The 27,783-nt window shown below is 31.5% G+C and overlaps 3 protein-coding genes across 3 annotated transcripts; all 3 read left to right on the top strand.

Moving 5' to 3' along the window:
• Positions 1-3,119: 3,119 nt before the first annotated feature.
• LOC114295969 (RNA polymerase sigma factor sigB) lies at positions 3,120-9,368 on the top strand. The gene is made up of 7 exons (XM_028240255.2): positions 3,120-3,449; positions 5,093-5,283; positions 6,139-6,747; positions 7,580-7,810; positions 7,942-8,082; positions 8,323-8,523; positions 8,880-9,368. The coding sequence occupies exons 1-7, from the start codon at positions 3,368-3,370 to the stop codon at positions 9,159-9,161; spliced, it is 1,737 nt and encodes a 578-aa protein (XP_028096056.2). The 5' UTR covers positions 3,120-3,367; the 3' UTR covers positions 9,162-9,368.
• A 3,533-nt stretch (positions 9,369-12,901) lies between these two features.
• LOC114295979 (agamous-like MADS-box protein AGL62) lies at positions 12,902-13,648 on the top strand. The gene has a single exon (XM_028240263.2). The coding sequence runs from the start codon at positions 12,902-12,904 to the stop codon at positions 13,646-13,648; it is 747 nt and encodes a 248-aa protein (XP_028096064.2).
• Positions 13,649-21,542: 7,894 nt separating this feature from the next.
• On the top strand, positions 21,543-22,587 carry LOC145790141 (uncharacterized). Its single transcript, XM_082867976.1, has one exon. It carries the CDS (start codon positions 21,796-21,798, stop codon positions 22,567-22,569), a length of 774 nt encoding a protein of 257 aa, XP_082724102.1. The 5' UTR covers positions 21,543-21,795; the 3' UTR covers positions 22,570-22,587.
• The last annotated feature ends 5,196 nt before the right edge of the window (positions 22,588-27,783 follow it).

The raw sequence follows: 27,783 nt of genomic DNA, 5'->3' as shown, positions 1-27,783 counted from the left end.
TGAAATTTGGAATCAAACCGAATCTTGAACATATTGAAATCAAACGAAACTATGAAAATGGGATTCATTTTAATTTGGAACTACGATTTCTATAAACAACTCATCATGCACAATATAATCACAACATTCTCAAATATCAAACAATATATAATCATTTTACAGATAATAATTATTTGAATAATTGTTTAAAATTAGTCTTATCATTATATAAGAACACACTTGCAGGAGAAGAGGGTTAACAGGTAGTGGCTCAGTCAAGAAATGAAGATAGTTGGAACATTTTATAGAGTCAATTTTTTTGTCGATGAATTTAGTGGCTGAGCCAAAAAAAAATGCATTTAGAAATTATGTAATACAGAGGATTGAAGAGTTCAGAATCGAAAAAAGTTCACCGAAACAGAGGCACATTTAAACGATATAAAAAGAATCCAAAATCGACAATCGAAATCCACAATCCAAAATCCAAATCGACAATCCGCAACCACACCCATTAACGAAATCAGAAAAAGCCCTAAAAATTTGTTTACGAAATAAATGGAAAATGAAAGGAAAAAAACATGTCAAACCCTACTTGCATCGTAAGAGAAGAGGATGGGAGAGACATCGACAAACAGATTGAACCAGATCGACAGAGAGGGTGAGAGACGACAGAAACATACCTCCGATGGTGATGATCGCCGATTTGCAGTGGTAGTGGTGGCGAGCGCCCGTGGCCTGCGATGGTGATGATCGCCGGTGGTGAGCGACGGGTTTGGTATGTTGATGTTGGTGTGTGAGACAAAAGAGAACAAAAAACTGTGTGCGTAATATATACTCTAGGCGCCAAAATTATGTATTTTCCCTCAAAAAAATTTTTGAAGATTTAGCGACTGAACGACTATTGGTCGCCAAAAAACGTTAACGGCGACAAACAATTGGTCGCCTAAAGATGCTTTTTGTCTACTAAATTGAAATATTCGTCGGCAATATTGAATATACAACGACTAACAGAGCTTTGGTCGTCAAAAATCAAGAAGAAATATGCCCATTTTTTGGCGACAAAAACATTTAGTCGCAAAATGGAATTATACGGTGACAAAATCAATTTTTAGTAGCCTAAATTGGTAACAAACAGCGACTAAAGGTAAATTTGGTCGCCAAGTATACTATATGACGACTAAAATACTTTAGTAGCTAAAAGGTTCAATCAATGCCGACCAAAGAAGATTTTTAGTTGCACAATCTGGGATTTTTGGCGACTAAAATTGGTTTGGTCGCCAATTTTAGTCGCCAAACATGCATTTTCTTGTAGTGTAACTTAATGTGTCAATTTTCCCCGTGCAAAACATAGGTTATATGATGATATTTAAATCATATAGAAAAAGAATAGAAAGTACGTTGGATAATGTATTTAAAAAAATTTATAGCCAAAATAGAAAAAGGTAATTTTTAAATTAAAAAATAACAAACTTTTAACTAGTTTGATAGAAATGTTCTAATACTACAATATCTATGGTAATATTTAATCTGTATTTTCATCTATTTAAACCTTCATACTAGTGTTAAAACTATCCAAGATTTTAATACAATGAAAACCAAACAATGGATGAATAATACGATGGGCCTAGATGTTCACCATATGATGCGACCAGATGTTCACCAATTCCAATTGTTATATGAGTCATTAAAATTTTGAACATGTCACTAATAAATATACTTTTAAGAACAAAAAAAATTTTATGCCATAAAGTTTCGTTTTAAGATGAAAATTTTTGGTTACAAAAAATAGTAATTTATTACTAAATATTCAATTTCGTTGTCAAAAATATTATTACTAAATATTCAATTTCGTTGTTAAAAATACGATAATAATATTTTTGACAATTAAAATATTTCAATCATAAATGTTTATCTCTATAATTTTAATTTTGTTGTATTGTCAATTGTGTTGTGTCACCAGCAATGTATAAAGAGTGCGATGGAAAGTGTGTTGATTCCAATTGAAGTATGCAAGATGAAATTGCATGTTGAATATGTAATTTGACTTTATGTCCTTTTATTTCAATCATTCTAGGTGCACTTATAAATTTAAAATCCATGTTGAATTTGTGATTTAATTTCACTATATATTGACAAAATTGTGAAATTAAATTCGCTAACTTAGCACAAAACTATAACATGAAGCTGGGATTTTAGATGAAATTATAACTTAAACTTGGCACCAAAACACAACACAAAATTGTGATTTTAGATGAAATCATAACTTTCAAATTGCAATTTAAATAAATAAGGGAAATTTATTCAGAAGTCATATCTGAGAAAAATATGTATCATAAAACCTTATGAATTTTCTTATAGACGTCTCATTGAATTTGAAAAAGTACACCACGAACTTTTTTCAAGATTTTAAATGTGGGTATGCCTTAGATGTGCATTATTATCTTATTAAATTTTTGTCAAATTTGATAATGATATATCATTATAATGTGTCATTTTTCTTAAAATATGACAATGTGACATTTATGCACTATTGTCCTATTAAACTTTTGTCAAATGTGTCATTCTTACAATGTAACAATGAAACATCATTCTAATGTGAATAATATTGTCTTGTTACATTTTTGCCAAATGTGTCATTCTTCTTAAAATGTGACAATAAAATATTTGTGTATTATTGTCTTATTAAACATTTGTCAAATATGTCATTTTTAAAATGTGATAATACTATTGTCTTATTATGTTTCCAAATGTGAGTATATTCATTGGGAGATTTTAATGTGAGACATTACTTATAGGTTCATAAAAATATAGAAAATGAGTGAGAGCACTAATTAGTGCTACCACTAATGATGTGGCAGTGAGCCCCAATGATTTGATGTTTTGGCCTTGATATTGTATTTTTTTTCTTTTTTATTGAGTGCCATGTCATTAGTGATCTTTTTAAAGCTCCAAAATTAGTGGCCTCTATCATTGTTGTTATTAGTAAATGCCCTTTTGAATAATGCAATAAAAAAAAATACAAAAAATAATTTTGAGCAAAATCATCACCACAACCCAGCAGTTTTGAGGCTGGGCCAAGCCTAGGCCCAAGGACTTGAAAAGTACCAAAAAAAGTGGGCTTTGGAGGTTGGTCTCTCTCCCTCTTTCATCTCATCCCATCCTCAGGCAAGGCAAAGCAAAGCATTGCTTTCCTTTCCTTATCCATTCCATCCATTTTATCACACATCTCTCCCTCTCTCTCTCTCTCTCTCTCTCTCTCTTCTCCTATCTTCTTTGCTTAAACTCAATTGATTCATTCACTCACTCTCTCACACACACTTGTTACAGATTGGTAAAACACTCAGATAATATGATATATGTGTATATATGATTAGATAACAACACAAAAATGTCTTGTCTGCTGCCTCAGTTCAAGTGCCCGCCGGACACTTTCTCTTTCCATTCCAAAACCCACACTACTACCCTTCTCTGTAAGTCTCTCTCTCTCTCTCTATATATATATATATATATGAGTCATTTGAAATTCAATTTGGAACTGGGTTGGTCTTAATTTTTGAATTTTTGTGAGTTTGGGAACCGATTTGAGTCTTGCAACTCTGCTTTTTTAAGTACATGACCTCCTATTGAGTTTGCAGAGGTGTTAGGCCAACTGGGTTATAGACCCAAGTTGGTTTTGCAACTCTACTTTGCTAATGTGGAAGACTACACTACATGTCTTGAGAGAAAATCTATTAATTGATAAAATCTCTGAACATTTGTTTTGTTTCATAGCTTTATTACAAGCTTTGTGTTCTCATTTACTGTGATTTTGTGACAATTTGGGTATGTGAATTATATATGGTGTAATACCCTGTGGCAATTGTTGGCTCTATTGTAAAATGTAGTATGGGGGTCATTTTGTGGGTGAATTTTTTTCTTTCTTTACTCACTGTTTGGTTGTCTGGAAGATTGGGGAGGGGAAAAAAAAGAAAAAGAAAGAGGAAAGAAATAAAATGTTGAAACTTGTAATTTGTGTTGACAAAGCAAAAAGTCGGCGCATTATGCTTACTTGAATAAAGAGGGTTTTTTCTTTGAGGACACCTAAAACCTAAAATTCAAAGTACTGATTCTATCCTTCACAAACAATTTCTAAACAATCAAATGGTATCTTTGTGCTTATATAAGGGAAAATTATGTTGCAAGAAGTTCATTTCAATTCGACTATGACATGGGCCACACATTAGTTCATATGATTCTCCTGAAACAATCATTTGAAACCCTTTATCTACAAAAAGTGACAATAATTTGTTACCTAATATTTCATCTATTGCAATTTGAACCATGGAAAAGAAAGTGGCATGTCCATTATTGCAATTTATGTACTAGGTTTCCAAGCAGAGCATCATGCTTATTACCTAACTATTGGTTAGTCTCATAGTGGTAATTTCCAGAAGCTTAATAATATTAAATATGTGATAATCAGCTTTTAAGTGTTTGCAAAACTGTAGATTACACTTCATTACTTCTAAATTGGAAACAACATATATGGAAGCAATATTATTGCCGGTACAAGCAAGGAAGTGGAACAAGATTTGTGTTTAATAGCATAATGTCGCTTACAAAACCAATTAATTATTCATATCTTGGCAACCGATTTCTTAGCTCTTAAAATTGCCATTGAGAAAGTTTGATATGCGAAGAACATTACTACCATTGTTACTATTTTTTTTTTTTTTGCATTGATCACATCACCGAATGGGTTTTCCTCATAAGTTAATATCCAACTTATTTTAGTTTCATTTTGTTGCATTAGTGTGGACCAATTCTTTCATTGTTTTTAATTTTGAATATGACTGTCATTCTCATGGAAGCATATTCGTTTGATGATCTCCCTTTAAGGTGCTTAAGTTGTGGTTGCTAAATTGCAGTTAACTGATTTTATTAATACTGATAAACAAATAGCAAAAAATTATTTGAACTCATTATTTTGATTTAAAAAAAAAAAAAACCAACTTTAAGAATATGAAATCATAGTTCTATGAGTGGACATCGGTGGCAGTTGTATTCGTTTTTGTTGTTTTCTGTGTTGTAAAAGAGTCATGGATTTATTGTCATTATTCGATGAAATATGCAGCAAAAAGTAGAGAGCCTATCTCTCTACGGACACAATGCATTTTATCAACTACGTCAGCACCATCTTCAACCACAACAACTACAGTGCTTGATTTGGAGAAACTGCGATTGATGTCTTCAGAAGCTCATTCAAATCCAGCTGCTGCAGATAGACCTTGGACGTATATAGGGGCAATCGGTCTCCCTACGGAGGTCAGAATTCTTATATTGAAGTCATAGATTAATAAAAGCTTCAAATTTTTGGACAGAGGTGGAACATTCTTGATATTGCATTTAACTTTTTGTCTAACTTCATTTCTTTCTTCTTCTCAACTCTCTTTTTTCCTTAAATCTTCTTTCTGAACAGAGTTTTGAGGGGTTTTTTTCTTTTTTAAGGGGAATAGCTGTTTTCTTCTTTGATTTTGAAGTGAATGGTTGATTGACTTCACATGCACCCAAGTGATTTGAGTTATGGGAAGCTCCTACCTCATCTTAGTGTTTAGCTAATTGAACTGATCTATTAGTTAATACATGGTCTTTTTGCCTGTTAGGTTCTCATGTCCACTCGGAAATATTTTAGCTGGATGTCCACAAGTTGGGCCATCAACCATTCAATCCTAGACTGGAATTACAAAACTATATGGCCTGTTCATTTAAACATAAGCCAAACCAAACTATGCTTGTGTCCCAATCAAGTGGGTTGGCTACATAAATCCTTTTCCAGCATTCAGCTCTATTAAGGACTATATGATTAATTAAATTAAATCAATTGTATCTTTTTTTTCCACTATTACATCCCTTGTCAACTTATGTCTTCCACTTCCCCCAGCATCTCTATTTATGGTGATCCTATCTCTCTTCCTTACTATTGCATTTATAGGTCTTTGTTTTACATAACCAAACCATCTTAATCTATTCTCTCTAAATTTATCTTCAGTAGATGTTACTCCTACCATTTCATGAATATATTCAATTCTAATTCTATTTTTTATAATCTTGTTCATTAAACAACATCTGATTTAAAGTAGCAGCTTGTGCTTGCAACCTTATTGGACATTCACCTTGCAGGCAAACTTTGGAGTGAGTTTGGCTAAAGAATCTCTTCTTACAAGTGAAGACGCTATTATAGCTGCTGCTGCTGCTGAAGCAGTTGCTCTAGCAAAAGCAGCAGTCAAGGTTGCAAAGGAAGCAGCAATCATGGTTGGCTATAATAGTTATACAAAATTGGATGGCAAACCTGAAATTATCCCAACCGAAGCTGGTACCCTCCTGTTTGATAGGGCACAGTTTCAAGAAACCGGACTAGTTGGTGTAGCAGTAGGGCCTAGAGAAGCTGAAAATGGCTTTGGGGAGAACTTTTCATTGCAATTCCCCATTAAAGAAGCTGATGATTTGGAGCCAATGCACGAAGAACTTGAACTTCTGGAGGAACAAATCTCCAATAGTATAGCAGTGAGATCAAGCCGTCAAACAGAACGAAAAGCCAGAAGAACAAAAGCAGCAGAGAAGGCTGCAGCGAATGTTGTATCTGTGAAGTCTGGTTCTACAAGCCGAAAAAAACGCGCCTCTTTACAAGACATAGACTATTCTGATCCATTGCGTTACTTAAGAGGAACTACCAGTACTTCTAGGCTCCTCACAACTACTGAAGAACATGAGTTGTCAGAAGGAATACAGGTGCATGCAATTCACACTTCAGTGCTTTTGATGTTTAAGGTTAATGGTTCTTTGGGATCATTTGTTTTGTTATGTAGAAGTCATTTATTATCATTGTGAATGATGCTTATCAGCATCTACCCAAAATGTCATGCTATGATCACTAGATGGAAATTCTTATAGAGCATAAGAAATATTACATAAAGTTCTGTGGAGGTCAAATTTATTTTTTGAATTGCTAGTACTGTAAATGGAAAAATTTGCGCAAATAATAATGAGGTCATCCTTTTGATATGACTGCCCTACTTGTGTGTCTGAAGTTTCAAATCTACGAATTTTGGGAATGTCCTGAAAATATCTTGATGTTTAGATACTTTTAATGCCGGGTGCCTACCCTATATAAGGCCAACATCAATTACCTCTTCCTTTGAAATTGGTGATCAAAGGGATTGGTATTCTTCGAGTCTATGTTTTAGCTGAAATATAAGTTGTAGTGACATTTTGATCTAGCTAAAGCTTTTGGATTCTCATGGACTATGGAAGGAAACTAACAATTCTGCATGAAAATTAATTCAGAGTTGTTTTCCTTCAGCTATTGTACTTGAGCACTCACACACACATACACACACAAAAAAAAAAAGAATAAGAAGAAAGAAATGAATTTAAAAAGTATATATATTGGGCATATGATTCAAAGATTTTGTCTTCCAATATCTCAGGCTTTGATATTTTGAGTGGGTAGCTTTAAATATAATCTATGCATAAACTGCAAATTACTCAATTTTTTTTACTTTTTTTTTTAAATTATCTCGTCTGATTTTGCATTGTCTTGACTGTCATTAATGTGGTACAGGACCTACTGAAATTAGAAAGACTTCAAGGCGAGCTCGTTGAACGTTGTGGTGGTCAGCCCACCTTTGCACAGTGGGCTGCTGCAGCAGATGTTGATCAGAGGACCCTGAGGAAGCGTTTAAATTATGGTTCCCTTTGCAAAGACAAAATGATTAAGAGCAACATAAGGCTTGTTATTTCAATTGCAAAAAATTATCAGGGAGCTGGAATGAATCTCCAAGATCTTGTTCAGGTATCCAATTTTCCCTCACAGTTGGAGTTTTTTCTCAATATAGAAAAACCCATTAGGAATGCAATGACCGTTTAGTGATGTTTACCCGGTTTGATTCTTGTATTAACTTAGAGGTGCTAACTTGCTCTCAGGAAGGATGTCGAGGCCTTGTAAGAGGTGCAGAAAAGTTTGATGCTTCAAAGGGCTTCAAGTTCTCAACCTATGCTCACTGGTGGATTAAACAGGCTGTTCGGAAATCTCTTTCTGATCAGTCCAGGACGATTCGCTTACCAGTAAGTGCGCATCAGTTTTCCCCTCTTTGACTAGGCATTAATAGATTGTCTTTTTCATAATATAAAAATGGAAACAATCGTGTTAGAAACACGGGTGAAATTCACACAAATGTCCCATTCTGTGAATTTCATCTGTGCACTTGAGACTTAATCTAATGGGAAAAAAGGTGGATAACATTTTTAATCTAATGGGGAAAAAGGTGGATAACATTTTTAACCTTTAATTTGCCATGTTAACAGTTCCACATGGTTGAGGCAACTTATAGAGTGAAGGAGGCCAGAAAGAAATTGTATAGTGAAAATGGAAGACAACCTAATAATGAAGAAGTTGCCAAGGCAACCGGGCTCTCAATGAAGAGGCTCCATGCCGTACTACTAGCCCCTAAAGCTCCAAGGTCTCTTGACCAGAAAATCGGGATCAATCAGAATCTTAAACCTTCGGTATGTATAGTTTCTATTCTAAATTTTATGGGTGGCATTTCTGTCGCAATTTTTGCCACTCATAATGGTAGTGCACATCTTGGGTTTGTTTGGTGCTGCTTTTCTCAAGCTGGAAATTGATAATCAGAAAGTAGAAGTTATAATCTGCTTTTCAGCCTATTTAAACTATTTATGCTTCTTTAGTTATAAGCAGAAGTTATATCAAATAGACCAAAACAGACTCCTAAAATATAAAAAAAATAAATAAATAAATTAAAAAAAAAAAAAAAAAAAAGATGCTATAAGAAGCTTTATAAGCTGCACCAAACAGTGCCCTTATCCGCTTTACTCATCTCATCCCACATCTTCCATCTCAGGAAATAACTGCAGATCCTGAAGCAGAAACAGCCGAAGAATTGTTGACCAAGCAATTTATGAAGAAGGACCTGGAGAAGGTGCTCGACACGCTCAACCCGAGGGAGAAGCAGGTTGTCAGATGGAGGTTCGGCTTGGTGGATGGAAGAATGAAGACATTGCAAGAGATTGGGGAGCTAATGGGCGTAAGCAGAGAGAGAATCAGGCAAATCGAGTCATGTGCATTCCGAAAGTTGAAGAACAAGAGGAGAACCAAACATTTGCAGCAGTATTTGATTCCATAAAGCCCCACCCAGTTCAAGAAATCTGATTTTTTCAAGACCGAAGAACTTAGTAAGGTTACTTGAGGCTCATAGAGGCTGTATGTTCCATTCCTTCTGTTTATTTCTTCTTTCTGTCCCTTTTCCAGCAATTTCTCAGAATATTAGGAATTGTTTGTGTATAGAAACAAAAATTTTGAATTAATGCAATTTCAAATTATTATTTTTCCATGTAGTGGAGGCTCATATTTTCTGGTTACTAGATATTCAATTTGTGATCTTGCAAGAGAAAATAACGCGTTCTACTATATATTCATCCTTATTTAAGTGAAGTTGAGGAAAAACTATTAATGAAGTCAACAATCTAAAAGTGAACAAATATCAGAGGTAATGACCACATTATCTAGAGTGGTGTAGGAAATTCCAAATAGAAGGATGAGACATGTCCTTGTTTTCATTGATCGGTGATACTAAGGCTTCGTTTGAGAACATAATATTTTATTTAAAAAATTATTAAAAAAAATAAAAGGTTAAAAAGTTTTCAAGTAATATAAAAAAATCAAATATTCTTTTCTATTTACTTTCCTTTTTGTATTTTTTTCATCAAAAAAATAAAGAAAAAAAAATTCTGACATTAATTTATTTCATCACGTTTTAGGAAAAAAAAAAAAAAAAAAACTCCTAAAAACTACTAAATCAATCACTTTTCAAATGAGTCCTAAATGGCAAATGTAGTCAATAATGTCTAGTCATCTAATTCATTTATATTTTCAATCATACATTTTTGTTATATTAATAATCCATCATCACAGCAAAGATTTGTTGGGGAATTTTTAAAATAATAAATAAAGTTTGTGTATTTTTCAAAACCTTGTATGTTTTAGAAAACTTGAAACAAGTTTGAAAACTGTACCATATTAAAAAGAGAGTAAAAAATGGAGCTCTTAATAAATAAATAGTTACATGAAATATTCTTCTCAATATAGAATTGTAATATGAATGTTAGTGTACATGTCCTCACACACTAGGGATAGTGCATCACACCATCTGCACACGTGTGCATGGCATGGGCAGTGGGTAGGGTGGCTATTGGCCAACCCAACCCAATATTTTTAGGGTTTAGAAAAATTGCCATAGTTGAAATTTTTTGCACGTCTAATATTCGGGTTGGGCTGTCCATTATAAAAATATTAATTATAATTTTATGTTATTTTAGTTATAAAATAAAGTACAAAAAATATAAAATATAAAGACAAAAAAGTATATATATGCATATATATTTCTGTCTAAGGCTTAGAATAAATCATTTATTAAAAATTAAATTTACGTTACCATTCAATTTTGTGTTAACATCCCAAATTCAAATAATGAATAAAAGAATTTAATATTCATTAAATAAAAAAAAAATTATAGTTCATATTTATTGGGTTAAGTGAGCGGACTTGAGATTTAAATTTTTTTTAGGGCCAGGTTCAGGATGTTTTAGGCTCGATGTCGGCCGAGGTTAGGTTTGGGATGACACATATTCTCTTACTATATAGTGCAAGTCTAGCTAGAAGTTTGTCCACCCCTAGCAGTCGGCGCTTTATTGCTTTTGAGTTTTCAATCAAGAATTTTTAAAATAAATTTCTGACATAATAGAACAATTTGATTTTAAGTTTTCAATCAAAAGTTTTTAAGGTGAGTTTATAACATAATAAAGTGACTTGAAACAATCATTTTCTATAAGAAGTTTTCGAAAACATCGAAGTTGATCGCCAAATTTTGAAAAACCTTCTTCGTACAATTGTTTAAGGTCTACAGCATGAGAAGTTCTACATGATGAAATGCTTTATTATATGAAATATTTATTTGTTGACACTATTGGGGTAGAATTACATTTTTCTGTATGAAGTAAACGAGCTATGATTAACAAAAAAAAAAAAAAAAAAAAAAAAAAGGCATTCAAAAGGTTTTTATAAAAATAATTATTTTTTTAGTAATTACAATGTACTAGCTGAAGGGCAATTCTCAAATTGCCTCTAGTGAAAGTTGTGGCTCTGTTTCAATTTCATAATTAATTTTTTGAAATTTTTTAGAAGAAATAGAATTAGTTTGATAAAAATAAACATAAAAAATATATATTTAAATTAAAAAAAATTTCCCCCAATAAGGATAAAATTATATGAAAATGGTGAGTATTTTTTTATTTATTATTTTTTTCACTAAATTAGTTTTTAGTTTTTTTTTTTATATAAAAAAAAAACAGATTCTAAAAATCAAACCAGACAAACCCTTGTATCTTTTAATGTTAAATCAATTATTCTATGTGTGAATATTAAATTTGTAGAGGAAAAATAAATTGAAAGAAAAAATAGATTAAAAAAAAAAAAAGGTAAAGCAAGCAACATTTTTTTTTGTTAGGTTGGTAAAATGTGGGGAAAGAGGGTACTTTCTTTTGTTAGATTAGTAACACGAGAAAGACATTTTTTTTTTTTTTTTTTCTATCTATTTTTATGAGAAGATATTTTCTCGAAGACAAGGTCAGTTTGAATTTACTCCTACAACAACTCATAAGTATCGGACTTGAGAAAAGTAGAGAGACCTCTTAATAATGAATTTTCATTTCCACTTCCATTGACAAATCTCAAATCCAACCATGGTGCGTGTTACTGTGAGCAGGAGATAAAAAAACATTGACGCTGTTTTTGGTTGAAGAATATGGACAGAGATTTGGAAAGAGAAAGGGAAAAGGTATGTAAAATTAGGTGAAATATAGGTATATTTTATTCACATTTCGCCTACCGTTTTCATTTCCCTTTCCAAATCCCTTCTCAAATCCCCCAACCAAACACAACATGAGAGAAAACAGTAGCTCCACATACACATATATGTCTTTTTCTGTTTCTTGTTTGATGGGATATATATGTCTATTTCAAAATAAACTTAATCCCCCATAAAATTGTGCTTTTAGGAGATACCAAATTACTATGTCATTTCCACAACTGTATTTCATGACTGCATCATTTGAAGCAATATTGATTTTGACATTTCCCTCAAATGAGATACTTCAGTTAATTTCTTTTAAATGAAATTATTTAATACATATTCATATTTTAGGGATAACCAAAAGAAAAAGGTTAAAAAGTTTATTTTGACAAAAACCTTTTCATTGGTTCTTATTTTCTAGTCTAACCATAAAATAAATAAATAAACAAATAAAATTTCTTTTATTTTTCATATTTTATTTTTTTTTTCACAATTTCTAGATATGAACAATAATAATAATAAAAAAAGTCACAACAGGACTTTGGACATTTGAGATGCAATGGTGTAAGAAAACAGAAAAATGAAAAAGTAAATCAAAGTCTTAAGTCCAATGCTGGTCGTCAGATTTTGGCTTGAGTTGGTAAAATCGACCATGCGAAGTACCAATTCCCAGGTAACTCTAAATGCATTCAAAAATTAAATTGGGCGAACATTCTAATTAAAAATGTAAATATATATATATATATATATATATATATATATATATATATATATTATCTATTTAGACTCTCCAAATAATATCTATTATAATCTTAAAATACACATCATGAATTATTTTACTCCTCAATTTTTAGATTTTTCTTTATTACAATAATAACCTCAAATAAAATTACTAAAAATGACATCATTAATTTTGAGACACTCCATCTCACAATTAAACCCCCCCACCACTACATCATGAATTAGGGTTTACTCTAACCCATCAATTCATGGAAAACAAGCAGAAAAAACACAGCATGGGCCACCAAAAGATTGAAATCAAGAAGATAGAGAAGAAAAGCCAGCTCCAAGTTACCTTCTCCAAGCGCCGTGCCGGAATATTCAAAAAAGCTGGCGAACTCGGCGTCTTGTGCGGCGCCCACGTCGCCGTCATCGTCACCTCCCCTGCCGGCAAGGTCTTCGCCTTTGGCAACCCCTCTGTTGACTCCGTCATCGATCGCTTTCTCTCCGAAAACTCTAATCCTAACCCTAATTCCCATGGTTTCGACACGTGTCATGATGACGAGCTCCATCAAGTGCATCAGCAAAGTATTAACCCTAACCCTAATTCTAACTCTCAGTGCTCGGAGCGCCATCGAGTGAGTAAGAATCCTAACCCTAACCCTAATTCTCAGTGTTTGGACATGTGTCACGAGGAGGAGGTCCGGCAAGTGCAGCAATTGAGTAAGAAGTATGTGAAGGCGGTGGGGAAGTTGGAGGCGGAGAAGGAGAGAGGAAAGGCGGTGGCCGAGTTGAACAGCGGCGGAGGAGGAGGTGGGTTTTGGTGGAATGAGAGTGTTGAGGGATTAGAGTTGCATGAGCTTGAGCAGTATGTGGCTGCATTGGAAGTTCTTAAGAGTAACTTATTGTCTAGGGCTGATGAGATGGCGGTGGCAGCGAGCGGTTTTCCAGCGAATTTCTTGGCTTCCAACGGTGTTGTGGTGGCTGATGCTTTTGGTAGTGCTGAGTGCAGTGGTTTTGGTTTTGATTGTAAGCCTTTCTAATTTGAAACCCTTGTAGGGTACTTTATGGATAAATCAAGAATTTAAACACACAAAAATATTAAGAATAGTTGTTTTTGGTGAGTTAAATCTAGACAATATGTTTTTTAAATTTTTTTTTTTGGTACCACAATATTATTTTTTCTGTCTTAATTGTTGATCCAAACCTTTTACATGAGAAGAGAGGTTTTAGAGTTTGGAAAATTCTACAATACACATTCTCTCTTATGAAATTTTTTAATTTTAATTGTAAATCATATTGATGTTTATTTATAAATGTTTGTGGTTATTTTTTTTTTTTATTCATATAGAATACTACAATAAAGTCCAATGAATTACAATCATAATAATGAACATTAAATACAAACTTTACAAAGAAACTATTAAAGTGAGAAAAAAAACTCCAATTATTAAGATTTATAGTCTTAGTTCTAAATCATGTGGATATTTAATTATGATCAGATCGAATAACTTTAGCCACAAACACTCTTAATAAAAAAAATCTTACTAAAAGTATAAAAACTTAAATATGATTGATTGATAAACAAAAAAAACTGTGATACTTGTCTTATGATGTTTAGACACATGTTCTTTTAGTCAGATTTTTAGTGCAAGTACCTTTGGCATTGCTTTTGTGATACGAGACTTTGTGATATTTGGTTATGAACTGGATTATGAGATTGTGTTGTTATATTATGAGTCAAAATGACCTTCGTGGTATATTTGTGATGAATCAATTTGATTTTGTTATAACTCAAATTGGTGAAATTTATGAACTATTGTGACTGAGATTTTGTATTTATATGTATATAGTCATGCTTCTGGATCACTAAATTATATGATCAAGTATTAATTGCTAACATAGTGATAGGCACATGTCATGCTTCTACCACATATTACGCCCTTGATACAACTAAGTTTGTTTGCAAATTAAAATAGAGTCTGTCTTTTTTTTGGAGTTCATGTTGTGGCACTCCACTTGATGATTAAGACATTTTTCTCTCTTCTAATTTATTCTCATTGTTAAAAACAATAAATAAATAAATAAAAATAAAAATCTAACATTTTAATTCACATGTTTTCATACAAGTGGTTTATGTCATCATCACATTTTCATTTCCTAAAAAATTTCTTTCATCTAAATTTAAAGTTTTTATTTATTTATTATTTTTTACAGCAGTTTATAAATTGCGTTATTCCTTAAGTTTATTTTTTCTTTTTTTCAGTATATTATTTTTTTAAGTTCATTTAAACTAGGCGAACTTAAACAAATTTAAAAATTAAAAATGGACTTTTTTTTTAATATAAAACTCAACTTATTTTCATCGTCAGTAAACTATTTAAATTTTTTTAAAAAAATGGTGAAATGAAGCCAAAAAAAAAACTTATGAGCTAGTGTCAAAGGAATCCTTAGCCTAAGGATAACACTATATGAATTTTGGGGTGATTACTCAGTACTCCCGGAGTATGGACACGTGGTGCTCCATGAGCTTTTGATTGGTGAAGAGACACAAGGGCCTACGATTTATGTTGGGAATGGGGAAACAATATGGGGCTAACTAATTGGTGATTGGTTTGGAGTATGGACACGTGATACTCCAGGAATATTGAATAATTTCCCATAAATCTTGTTCACTCTTAACCTTGCTTTAATAAAAAAAACTCGTGTCCTAAATCGTGGTTTATTTTAGCTGGCAAATAAGACAGCTAAAATATAAGATAAGAACACCGAAAAAAAAGTATACATAAATCATTAATTTTTTTAATATTTGTGAGAGATTGGGAATTTCAAATGATCAAATATCTATCTATATTATTTTTAAATGACAGTATTTTTTATTTTATTTTTTAAAGAAGTCACACAAAGAAGTGGGTAAGGTTTGAATCCATGATCATGGATTTGAGGTGTGAGGACTTATACCACTTAAACCAAGTATACATTATAACATTAATTTCATTATGATTTTTTTTATTATTACCTATTTAAATTACACACGTATCGCGTGTGCCATCCACTAATTTTGATAATGGTAAGAGTACTCTAAGACAACTAAAGGAAGACGAGAACAATCCCACAAACAATACAATTATAGATCTAAAACTCGTACATAAAATTAAGGGCGCATTACACTAACAGTTCTTATAATTTGGGGTTTGTGTCACTTTGATTTATGACTTTTTAATTGTGACATATTTGACCCTAAATTTTGAATCTTATTCTAAATAAGGACAATTAAAGATACCATTGCTTAATTTCAAGGGCAAAATAGTTAATTTGATAAAATATAAACTAATTTGACAAAAATAAATGTCCAAAGAAATATTTTTGAATTTTTAAAAATTATTTCTATCCACTAAAGATAAAATTATGTAAAATTAATAAATCTTTTAGATATTTATTTATTTTGCCATGTGTTTGTTGGATGATCATGTAATGAGTGGTTGTAAGGATTTTAATGTGTAATCAATATAATTGATATATGAAATGTTTTTAATTTTTAATTTTTTGATTTAATGGGTTGGTTTAATAATGATATCAAAGTTGTCGCCATATTTGATTTTTAGAAAAATAGAAACTAATTTAATGAAAATAAAAACAACCACTCATTACATGATCATCATCCGAACACATAATAAAAATTAATTTGGTAAAATAAATAAATGTCTAAAAGATTTATCAATTTTACATAATTTTATCTTTAGTGGGTAAAAATAATTTTCAAAAATTCAAAAATATTTTTTTGACATGTATTTTTGTCAAATTAGTTTATATTTTATCAAATTGACAATTTTGCCTTTGAAATTCAGTAATGATATCTTTAATTATCCTTATTTAGAACAAGATTTAAAATTCACGGTCAAATGTGTCATAATTGAAAAGTTAGGGACCAAAGTGACACAAGCCCCAAACTATAGGGATCATTAGTGTAATTCGCTTTAAAAATAGTTTAGAAAAATAATATGAATTTAAATTTAACTGTTAATTCTTAAGGTCCCTTTCAAAAAAAAAAAAATTTAATATATTCTTAGGGCGAGGTTAGGTATGACTTATTTTTTGATTTATTATAAAAAAAATCGTGCAAAAAAGTAAGAGTGATATTACAGAAATAAGTCAATAAGCAGTTTATCTGACTTGTTGGAAACTTAGCTATTTTAGTTGATTTTTTTGCTTTTTGACTATTTTTTATGATATGAAAAAAGTTATGTTTGGGATGGTTTGACTATTTTAGTTGTAGTTAATAGATGGTCGAGAAAGAAAAAAAAAAATGATTGATTGATGAGTAAGATATGACATTTCGTCTTTCTTAATTATTTTAGTCAAAAAAATAACATCCCAAACAGAGCTTGAGTAAAACTTACATTTAAAATGAATATGAATTATAAATTATATGCATATATGATGTTTTGCACCTCCCTCTAAACTATAAACTATAAATTTTTGTGCCTTTCCCTAAATCTTAAATCCCTCTTGTTTTTCACTCTAGATTTTTCTACAAGGGACGATAGAGACTACGGTGGCTCTCCTACTTATGTAATCTCTCTCTCCTCTCTCTTCTCCTCCCTTCGATCCCTCTCTTAACTTATCTGATGTTTACATCACCAATTCAGTCATCACTGCCTTATCTTCTCCACTCTTGAGCCTAAAACCTTGAGATCTGGTTTTAGGTCTTCTCACAGTCTGAAAGCCAACGCTAGATAATGCATTTGTTTTATACTAGGTGACCACCTCAACTTTAATGTTTGATCTTGGCCAACGAATATAAGGTCTTCAGATTCCAATTTGATGGCTGCGAAACAATGGAGTAAAAGATGAGTTCGGTGACAACTTGGATCTAGTTTGTTTGTTTGTTTGTTTAGTTTTCTTAATTTTTAGTTTGATGATCTGATAATCTTTCCTGTGTGAATTGTTTCCCTCTGTTGTGAGTGTCTTTTCTCCTCATCTATAGAGACTTGGATCCTTCATTCTATAAAAGTTATTTATCTCTTTTTGAGATACCATTGTATCAGATTGATCTAATCTTTTATTAATTTTGCAATAAAGATTTTCTTCCCAATCTAAAATGAGTTGGGCCTTCCTTCAGTCTGTGATTGGACGGAGGGTACTGTCGAGCCCATTGGGGCCTACCACGGGTCCCGTTTCGATAATCTGAGCCGTTCAATGTGTAGAATTCGTCAAGTATTATATGCTTATAAAAAATCACGTTGATCGGATATCGATAGCTATCTCATTGGATCAGATTTCTGTCAATCGTTTATTTTTTCAGCGTCTATTTTTTTAATATACAAGACTGATTTGATCAGGTAGCTATCGATATCTAATCAACATGATATTTTACAGGTATATAGTATTCGATGAATTTTACACATTGGACGATTCAGATTATCAAAACAGAATTCGTGGTGAGCCCCTACGGGCCCAACAGTACCCTCCAGTCAGATCACGGACTGAAGGGAAACCATATGCACCTAATATATATATATATATATATATATAAAGGCAGAGCATGTGATAACCCAACTCGTATTATGTATGTGAATTATGTGATTTTGGAATTATATCTGTTGAATGTAGAAATATCTGTTGCAATTAGAACTTTGAACTGAAATTAAAAGCCTTAGAGACGCCAGAAACCAAAATCCACTTCAAATTTGTGTTTAACATGATTTTTAGAGCCTACATATAGAAACCCCATTTTTGACCGTCCTCAAAACTTGGACGTCATCGCTTGTGCACTCGATGATTATGATTATGTGTGCTCGTTTTAGGCCAAGTTTGGCTAAACAAAATAAGTGCACTTATTTCATCTTTTTATCTTTTTTGGGTCACATCAATCAACATCTCCTCTCTACTTTTTCTACACATAATACAATAAAAGTTAAAAAGTACACTTATTTAGTCTTCCCAAACTTGGCCTTAGTGCCCGAAGTCCTCAACAGAATGCCCTGTCCTTGAGCCTTCACACCCTGTTCATTTTATGCCTTGTTTTGGACCAAAACCTTCAAGCCTACAACCCCTGGTGGCTGCCGGCCATCCAAGTGGCTTATTGTTAGACCGTCTCTAACACTTACTTAGGGGTGTTTTGAAAAGATGGTTAAAAATTCAACAATATAAATAAAAAAAAAATAAGTATAAAACGACGTCGTTTTGAGTGATTTAAGCCATTTGAGTCATAAAATTTTGAGCTACCAAACATTTTCCTTAAAAATTACTTTTAACTTTTTTTGACTTTTTTTATTAGAGAGGGAAGTGGGTTAAAATGTGAGAAATAGCTTTTAACTCACTTCCCAAAATAGCCCTTAAATTTGGAATCAAATTTAAATTTAATGAAACACATTAATTACTTTCTTTCCTCTAATCATGGCATCAAACCTATATTAAGACCTCATTTGACAACATTTAATTTTAGCCTAAAAAAACAAAAAGTCATTACAAAAATAAAAAAGTTAATAAATTATACTAAAAAGCCAATATATATATATATATATATATATATATATATATATATTGCACATTTTTTAATAAAAAGCTAAAAAATATTCCAAACATATTAATTTTTTTTTACTTCATATTTTAGTCAAACAACAATGATTCATATCACTAAAAAAACCACTAATAGCACTAATGCATTGGGAATGCCAAAAAAAAAAAAGGCATAGCCCACTGCCACATCATTAGTGATGCTATTAGAGCACCACTTTTCATGCTCTCAACCATTTTTCTTTAGTCAAAAAATCAAAAAGTTACTAAAATAGTCTATTCCTAAACAAGTCCTAGATGAGGGGAAAAACAAAAATTGTATCGAATCAAATGAGATTTCAACATTCATCAAATTTTTGAAGAGAGTCATTGCGCTTCACCGTGCACCGAACAACCAATCGATTGTCCGTCTCCCAGACAACTGGGTATTTGTAAAGTTGCTCATTGTTTTGCCCATTGTTGGTTGTCTCCCAGTCAATTGATTATTTAATCAAACTTAAACAATTAGTGTTGAAACGCAAAGTATCAAATTAAACTTTTTATCAAATTTTTATTCAAATGTAATACAAAATTAAAGTAAGCATTGGAAATGCTTTTAGGGGTGATAAATGAGTTAAACAAAACAAACGGTTTAACTATTTAATATAGATTAAAAAAAATGAATGTATTTGTACTAAAAATTGAGAAAGAGTTTGACAATTTAGGCTCCGTTTGGGAAGCAAGTTTGGACTAAAATAGCCATATAAGACAAAATTGATTATTTTAGCTAAATAAGACAAAATATCACATCCAATTCATAATTATTTTATTTTTTCTTTCACAAAAGTCAAAAATTCTATCTCATGAATGAGACTTTTTAACCCCAGGCTAAAAAAGCTAAAAAGTCAATCCACATCCCAAACGAACTCTAATATTGTAAAAAAAAATAAAATCAATAAGCCATATAAAAATTAATTTTTTTTTAGTTTTATTCACATTTTTTACACTTTTTTTTTTTGTGAAAATTCAAAAATACATTTTATAAATAATTTAGTTTTCTCACTTCATATTCATAATAAAAAAATTACTAAAAACATATGTTCCCAAACCAACCCTCGCCTCTTGTGCTTTGCTAACCCAAAATTATTTCGTAATCGGGAGGCACCACCTCGCAATACTGTTACCAATCACTAAATACTATGTCCTTTGTTATTTTACATCATTTAACACAAAAGTAAATTTTTTTCACCAATTACAATATTTTTAGAACATCATGTGACCATGTTTCAGCACCATCAAATAGCTTCACTTTGTAATGAACAAGTCATTAGAAAAATATTTAAAACACATAATTTATCAACCCTAAAAATAATTCTTAATGATAAATATGACAAGTGTCAACTTTTAATTTATTAAATATTTTAATATATAAGTTTGATTTCAATACTATACCATTAAGAATCATTTAAAGGTGATAAATTCAAAAATGTAACATTATTGAAGTCGTTATTATGTCAACTCTAAGTGATTGACATGACGTGGAATAAAATCGCATCTACAAGCTAGCCAATGGGCCATTCGGGCCTCCAAGAAAACCGCTCAAAATTGTCCAATATTGTATAGTTTTGGACTGGACTAGTTTTGCTATTAGGGGCCCAAATGATATGGCCCATTGGGCTTCCCAAAACTACTAGGCCTTCCAGAAAATAGATGAAACTGGCGCAAGGTTTTGGACTAGCCACATGCTAGCAATTCAAGGAGGTATTAGTAATATGGGCCATATGGGCTTCACCGAAACACATAAGGCCTCCAAAAAATAGCTGAAAATTGTCCAATTTGACATAGTTTTTTAATCCTAGTTTTCTCAAGATTTAGGCTTAAATCCAACAGATTTAAGGCCCAATTTATGGGTTTTTATTACCAATTAAGCTGAATATTGATCAAAACTGTTGGCTTATTTTTTATTTCGAAGGAAATATTGTAATGTCAAAAGGATTGAAATTTCAGATTTAAATTCAAGGCAAATAATAATTATGCGGCATGATGAAAATCATATTGCCTTGATGATGAAGAGGACTATGAAATTCTTGAAGTATAAAGAAAATAGAAAAATAATCATGTCATCAAAAAGATATTTTTAAAATTTTAAAAATTATTGTTGCCATCTAAAAAAAATTATATAAAAATTATAACTAATTTTATTTTTTTCATCAAATTAATTTTTAATTTTTAAAAATAGATTATGAAAATCAAATCAAATATACATATCCAGGGAGGAGTTCTCCATCCCCCCCTCCCCCCAAAAAAAAAATACTAAAAAAAAAAAATCCAAAATACACATTTAATAGTTGAAATTAATTTCATATGAACCCCACTATACAAACAATAAATGTCACACATTACTTTTCTGGTTCAATTTTTTGTTTATGTTTTTATGGGTGCATAGGCTTTGTCTAAAATATCACCTCATTGTGATACACAAGCTCTATAGTGTTCGAATTAAGAAACTTCATAGACTTCCATATATGAAAAAATAAACTTCCTTAATTCTTCTGTCTTCTCTCTTACAACAATGGCAACAAATCTTCCAAAATCTAGACACAAACAATAACTATAAATCAAGCTTTCTTCTTCTTCTTCTTTCTTAACAATCCCTAGAATCCATATTCTCCAAACTCTAACCCATCAATTCATGGAAAACAAGCAGAAAAAACACAGCATGGGCCGCCAAAAGATTGAAATCAAGAAGATAGAGAAGAAAAGCCAGCTCCAAGTTACCTTCTCCAAGCGCCGTGCCGGAATATTCAAAAAAGCTGGCGAACTCGGCGTCTTGTGCGGCGCCCACGTCGCCGTCATCGTCACCTCCCCTGCCGGCAAGGTCTTCGCCTTTGGCAACCCCTCTGTTGACTCTGTCATCGATCGCTTTCTCTCCGAAAACCCTAATCCTAACCCTAATTCCCATGGTTTCGACACGTGTCATGATGACGAGCTCCATCAAGTGCATCAGCAAAGTATTAACCCTAACCCTAATTCTAACTCTCAGTGCTCGGAGCGCCATCGAGTGAGTAAGAATCCTAACCCTAACCCTAATTCTCAGTGTTTGGACATGTGTCACGAGGAGGAGGTCCGGCAAGTGCAGCAATTGAGTAAGAAGTATGTGAAGGCGGTGGGGAAGTTGGAGGCGGAGAAGGAGAGAGGAAAGGCGGTGGCCGAGTTGAACAGCGGCGGAGGAGGAGGTGGGTTTTGGTGGGATGAGAGTGTTGAGGGATTAGAGTTGCATGAGCTTGAGCAGTATGTGGCTGCATTGGAAGTTCTTAAGAGTAACTTATTGGCTAGGGCTGATGAGATGGCGGTGGCAGCGAGCGGTTTTCCAGCGAATTTCTTGGCTTCCAACGGTGTTGTGGTGGCTAATGCTTTTGGTAGTGCTGAGTGCAGTGGTTTTGGTTTTGATTGTAAGCCTTTCTAATTTGAAACCCTCGTAGGGTACTTTATGGATAAATCAAGAATTTGAACACACAAAAATATTAAGAATAGTTGTTTTTGGTGAGTAAAATCTAGACAATATGTTTTTTAAATTTTTTTGTTTGGTACCACAATATTATTTTTTCTGTCTTAATTGTTGATCCAAACCTTTTACATGAGAAGAGAGGTTTTAGAGTTTGGAAAATTCTACAATACACATTCTCTCTTATGAAATTTTTAGTGCAAGTACCTTTGGCATTGCTCTTGTGATACGAGACTTTGTGATATTTGATTATAAACTGGATTATGAGATTGTGTTGTTATGTTATGAGTCAAAATGACCTTCGTGGTATATTTGTGATGAATCAATTTGATTTTGTTATAACTCAAATTGGTGAAATTTATGAACTATTGAGACTGAGATTTTGTATTTATATGTATATACACCTTTTGGGAGTTGTTGTTGTTGTTGTTGTTGTTGTTTTTTTTTTTTTTGTGTGGGGAAGAAATAAAAAACTTCATTAATAATAAAATAATATATACACTTTTGGGAGTTGTATATATTAGCATTTTTCGAATACTGTATTTAGATCAATGATCTAGACAAGAATTTGTGAAAGAAGAAAAAATGATAGAAGAATATATGAAATAGAAGTTAAATATATATATATATATATTTTTCATTTTTCTCTTCTTTTTTCTTTTTTGGCAACAAATTTCAATGAAAATTTTGATCCAAACATAACTTATATTATATAAATAAATATAATATATAGTCATGCTTCTGGATCACTAAATTATATGATCAAGTATTAATTGCTAACATAGTGATAGGCACATGTCATGCTTCTACCACATATTACGCCCTTGATACAACTAAGTTTGTGTTCCAAATTAAAATAGAGTCTGTCTTTTTTTTGGAGTTCATGTTGTGGCACTCCACTTGATGATTAAGACATTTTTCTCTCTTCTAATTTATTCTCATTGTTGAAAACAATAAATAAATAAATAAAAATAAAAATCTAACATTTTAATTCACATGTTTTCATACAAGTGGTTTATGTCATCATCACATTTTCATTTCCTAAAAAATTTCTTCCATCTAAATTTAGAGTTTTTATTTATTTATTATTTTTTACAGCAGTTTATAAATTGCGTTATTTTTTAAGTCTATTTTTTCTTTTTTTCAATATATTATTTTTTTAAGTTCATTTAAACTAGACGAACTTAAACAAATTTAAAAATTAAAAATGGACTTTTTTTTTTTAATATAAAACTTAACTTATTTTCATCTTCAGTAAACTATTTAAATTTTTTTTTAAAAAAAAAAGGTGAAATGAAGCCAAAAAAAAACTTATGAGCTAGTGTCAAAGGAATCCTTAGCCTAAGGATAACACTATATAAATCTTGGGGTGATTATTCAGTACTCCCGAAGTATGGACACGCGGTGCTCCATAAGCTTTTAATTGGAGAAGAGACACAAGGGCCTACGATTTATGTTGGGAATGGGGAAACAATATGGGGCTAACTAATTGGTGATTGGTTTGGAGTATGGACACGTGGTGCTTCAGGAATATTGAATAATTTCCCATAAATCTTGTTCACTCTTAACCTTGCTTTAATAAAAAAACTCGTGTACTAAATCGTGGTTTACTTGGCCAGTTCATATAGAGTTTGATTATTAAATTATTTTTATTTTTATTGTTTTGTATTTTGGTACAAATAGCCAGCAAGATTTAAGCCGTTGCTTGATAAGGAGACTTGAGTTGGCTTCATCTGTCAATTTTGTATTTTTGCGTTTTTTATTTTTTTTATTTTTTAAATTTTTTATTTTTTTTGCAGAGCTAACATGTACAAATCTAAACCTTTAAATAAAATAACAATTTTAAATGATCTGTAACTTTGTTTCATATGTCTAGTGCTGATTTAAATACTTGTTAAATCCACATTTCAAATATAAATTACTAATAATTAATAAACTTTGACCCAAACAGAAGGTATAAAATACTGCTGGCAAATGAGACAGCTAAAATATAAGATAAGAACACCGAAAAAAAAGTATACATAAATCATTAATTTTTTAAATATTTGTGAGAGATTGGGAATTTCAAATGATCAAATATCTATCTATATTATTTTTAAATGACAGTATTTTTTATTTTATTTTTTAAAGAAGTCACTCAAAGAGGTGGGTAAGGTTTGAACCCACCATGACCATGGGTTTAAGGTGTGAGGACTTATACCACTTAAACCAAGTATACATTATAACATTAATTTCATTATGATTTTTTTTATTCTTACCTATTTAAATTACACACGTATCGTGTGTGCCATCCGTTAATTTTGATAATGGTAAGAGTACTCTAAGACAACTAAAGGAAGACGAGAACAATCCTACAAACAATACAATTACAGATCTAAAAGTCGTACATAAAAGTAAGGGCGCATTACACTAACAGTTCTTATAATTTGGGGTTTGTGTCACTTTGATTCATGACTTTTTAATTGTGACATATTTGACCCTGAAATTTAAATCTTATTCTAAATAAGGACAATTAAAGATTCCATTGCTTAATTTCAAGGGCAAAATAGTTAATTTGATAAAATATAAACTAATTTGACAAAAATAAATGTCAAAAGAAATATTTTTGAATTTTTAAAAATTATTTCTATCCACAAAAGATAAAATTATGTAAAATTAATAAATCTTTTAGATATTTATTTATTTTGGCATGTGTTTGGATGATGATCATGTAATGAGTGGTTATTAGGATTTTAATGTGTAATCAATATATTTGATATATGCAATGTTTTTAATTTTTAATTTTTTGATTTAATGGATTGGTTTAATAATGATATTAAAATTGTCGCCATATTTGATTTTTAGAAAAATAGAAACTAATTTAATGAAAATAAAAACAACCACTCATTACATGATCATTATCTAAACACATAATAAAAATTAATTTGGTAAAATAAATAAATAAATAAATAAATGTCTAAAGTATTTATCAATTTTACATAATTTTATCTTTAGTGGGTAAAAATAATTTTCAAAAATTCAAAAATATTTTTTTGACATGTATTTTTGTCAAATTAGTTTATATTTTATCAAATTGACAATTTTGCCTTTGAAATTCAATAATGATATCTTCAATTGTTCTTATTTAGAACAAGATTTAAAATTCAGGGTAAATGTGTCATAATTAAAAAGTCAAGGGCCAAAGTGACACAAGCCCCAAATTATAGGGATCGTTAGTGTAATTCGCTTTAAAAATAGTTTAGAAAAATAATATGAATTTAAATTTGACTGTTAATTCTTAGGGTCCCTTTCAAAAAAAAAAAAAAAAATTAATATATTCTTAGGGCGAGTTTAGGTATGACTTATTTTTGGATTTATTATAAAAAAAATCATGCAAAAAAGTAAGAGTGATGTGACAGAAATAAGTCAATAAGCAACTTATTTGTCTTGTTGGAAACTTAGCTATTTTAGTTTATTTTTTTGCTTTTTGACTATTTTTTATGATATGAAAAAAGTTATGTTTTGGATGGTTTGACTATTTTAGTTGTAGTTAATAGATGGTCGTGAAAGAAAAAAAATGGTTGATTAATGAGTAAGATATGATATTTTGTCTTTATTAATTATTTTAGCCAAAAAAATAACATCCCAAACAGAGCTTGAGTAAAACTTACATTTAAAATGAATATGAATTATAAATTATATGCACATATGATGTTTTGCACCTCCCCCAATACTATAAACTATAATTTTTTGTGCCTTTCCCTAAATCTTAAATCCCTCTTGTTTTTTACTCTAGATTTTTCTACAAGGAAAGATAGAGACTACAGTGGCTCTCCTACTTATGTAATCTCTCTCTCCTCTCCTTTCTCCTCCATTCGATCCCCCTCTTAACTTATCTGATGTTTACATCACTAGTTCAGTCATTACTGCCTTATCTTCTCCACTCTTGAGCCTAAAAGCTTAAGATCTGGTTTTAGATCTTCTCACGGTCGGAAAGCCAACGCTAGATAATGTATTTGTTTTATACTAGTTGACCACCTCAACTTTAATGTTTGATCTTGACCAACGAATATAAGGTCTTCAGATTCCAATTTGATGGCTGCGAAGCAATGGAATAAAAGATGAGTTCGGTGACAACTTGGATCTAGTTTGTTTGTTTGTTTGTTTAGTTTTCTTAATTTTTAGTTTGATGATGCAATAATCTTTCCTGTGTGAATTGTTTCCCTCTGTTGTGAGTGTCTTTTCTCCTCGTCTATAGAGACTTGGATCCTTCATTCTATAAAAGTTATTTATCTCTTTTTGAGATACCATTGTATAAGATTGATCTAATCTTTTATTAATTTTGCAATAAAGATTTTCTTCCCAATCTAAAATGGGTTGGGCCTCCCTCCAGTCCGTGATTGGACGGAGGGTACTGTCGGGCCCATAGGGGCCCACCACGGGTCCCGTTTCGATAATTTGAACCGTTCAATGTGTAGAATTTGTCAAGTATTATATGCTTATAAAAATCACGTTGATCGGATATCGATAGCTATCTCATTGGATCAGATTTCTATCAATCGTTTATTTTTTCAGCGTCCATTTGTTTTTTTTTTTTTTATATACAAAACTGATTTGATCAGGTAGCTATCGATATCTAATCAACATGATGTTTTACAGGTATATAGTACTCGATGAGTTTTACATATTCGACGATTCAGATTATCAAAACGGAATTCGTGGTGAGCCCCCACGGGCCCAACAGTACCCTTCAGTCCGATCACGGGCTGAAGGGAAACCATATGCACCTAATATATATATATATATATATATATAAAGGCAAAGCATGTGATAACCCAACTCGTATTATGTATGTGATTATGTGTTTGATATAAATATGTGAATTATGTGATTTTGGAATTATATCTGTTGAATGTAGGAATATCTGTTGCAAGTACAACTTTGAACTGAAATTAAAAGCGTTAGAGGCGCCAAAAACCAAAATCCACTTCATATTTGTGTTTAACATGATTTTTAAAGCCTACATATAGACACCCCATTTTTTATCGTCCTTAAGACTTGGACGTCATCGCTTGTGCACTCGATGATTATGATTATGTGTGCTCGTTTTAGTGCCTGAAGTCCTCAGCAGAATGCCCTGTCTTTGAGCCTTCACACCCTGTTCATTTTATGCCTTGTTTTGGACCAAGACTTTCA

Source organism: Camellia sinensis, chromosome 5 (assembly GCF_055761805.1).
Source record: "Camellia sinensis isolate YWXY chromosome 5, ASM5576180v1, whole genome shotgun sequence".
NCBI lineage: Eukaryota > Viridiplantae > Streptophyta > Magnoliopsida > Ericales > Theaceae > Camellia > Camellia sinensis.
The sequence above is the reverse complement of the archived record's forward strand: the minus strand, read 5'-3'. Positions and strand labels throughout refer to the sequence as shown.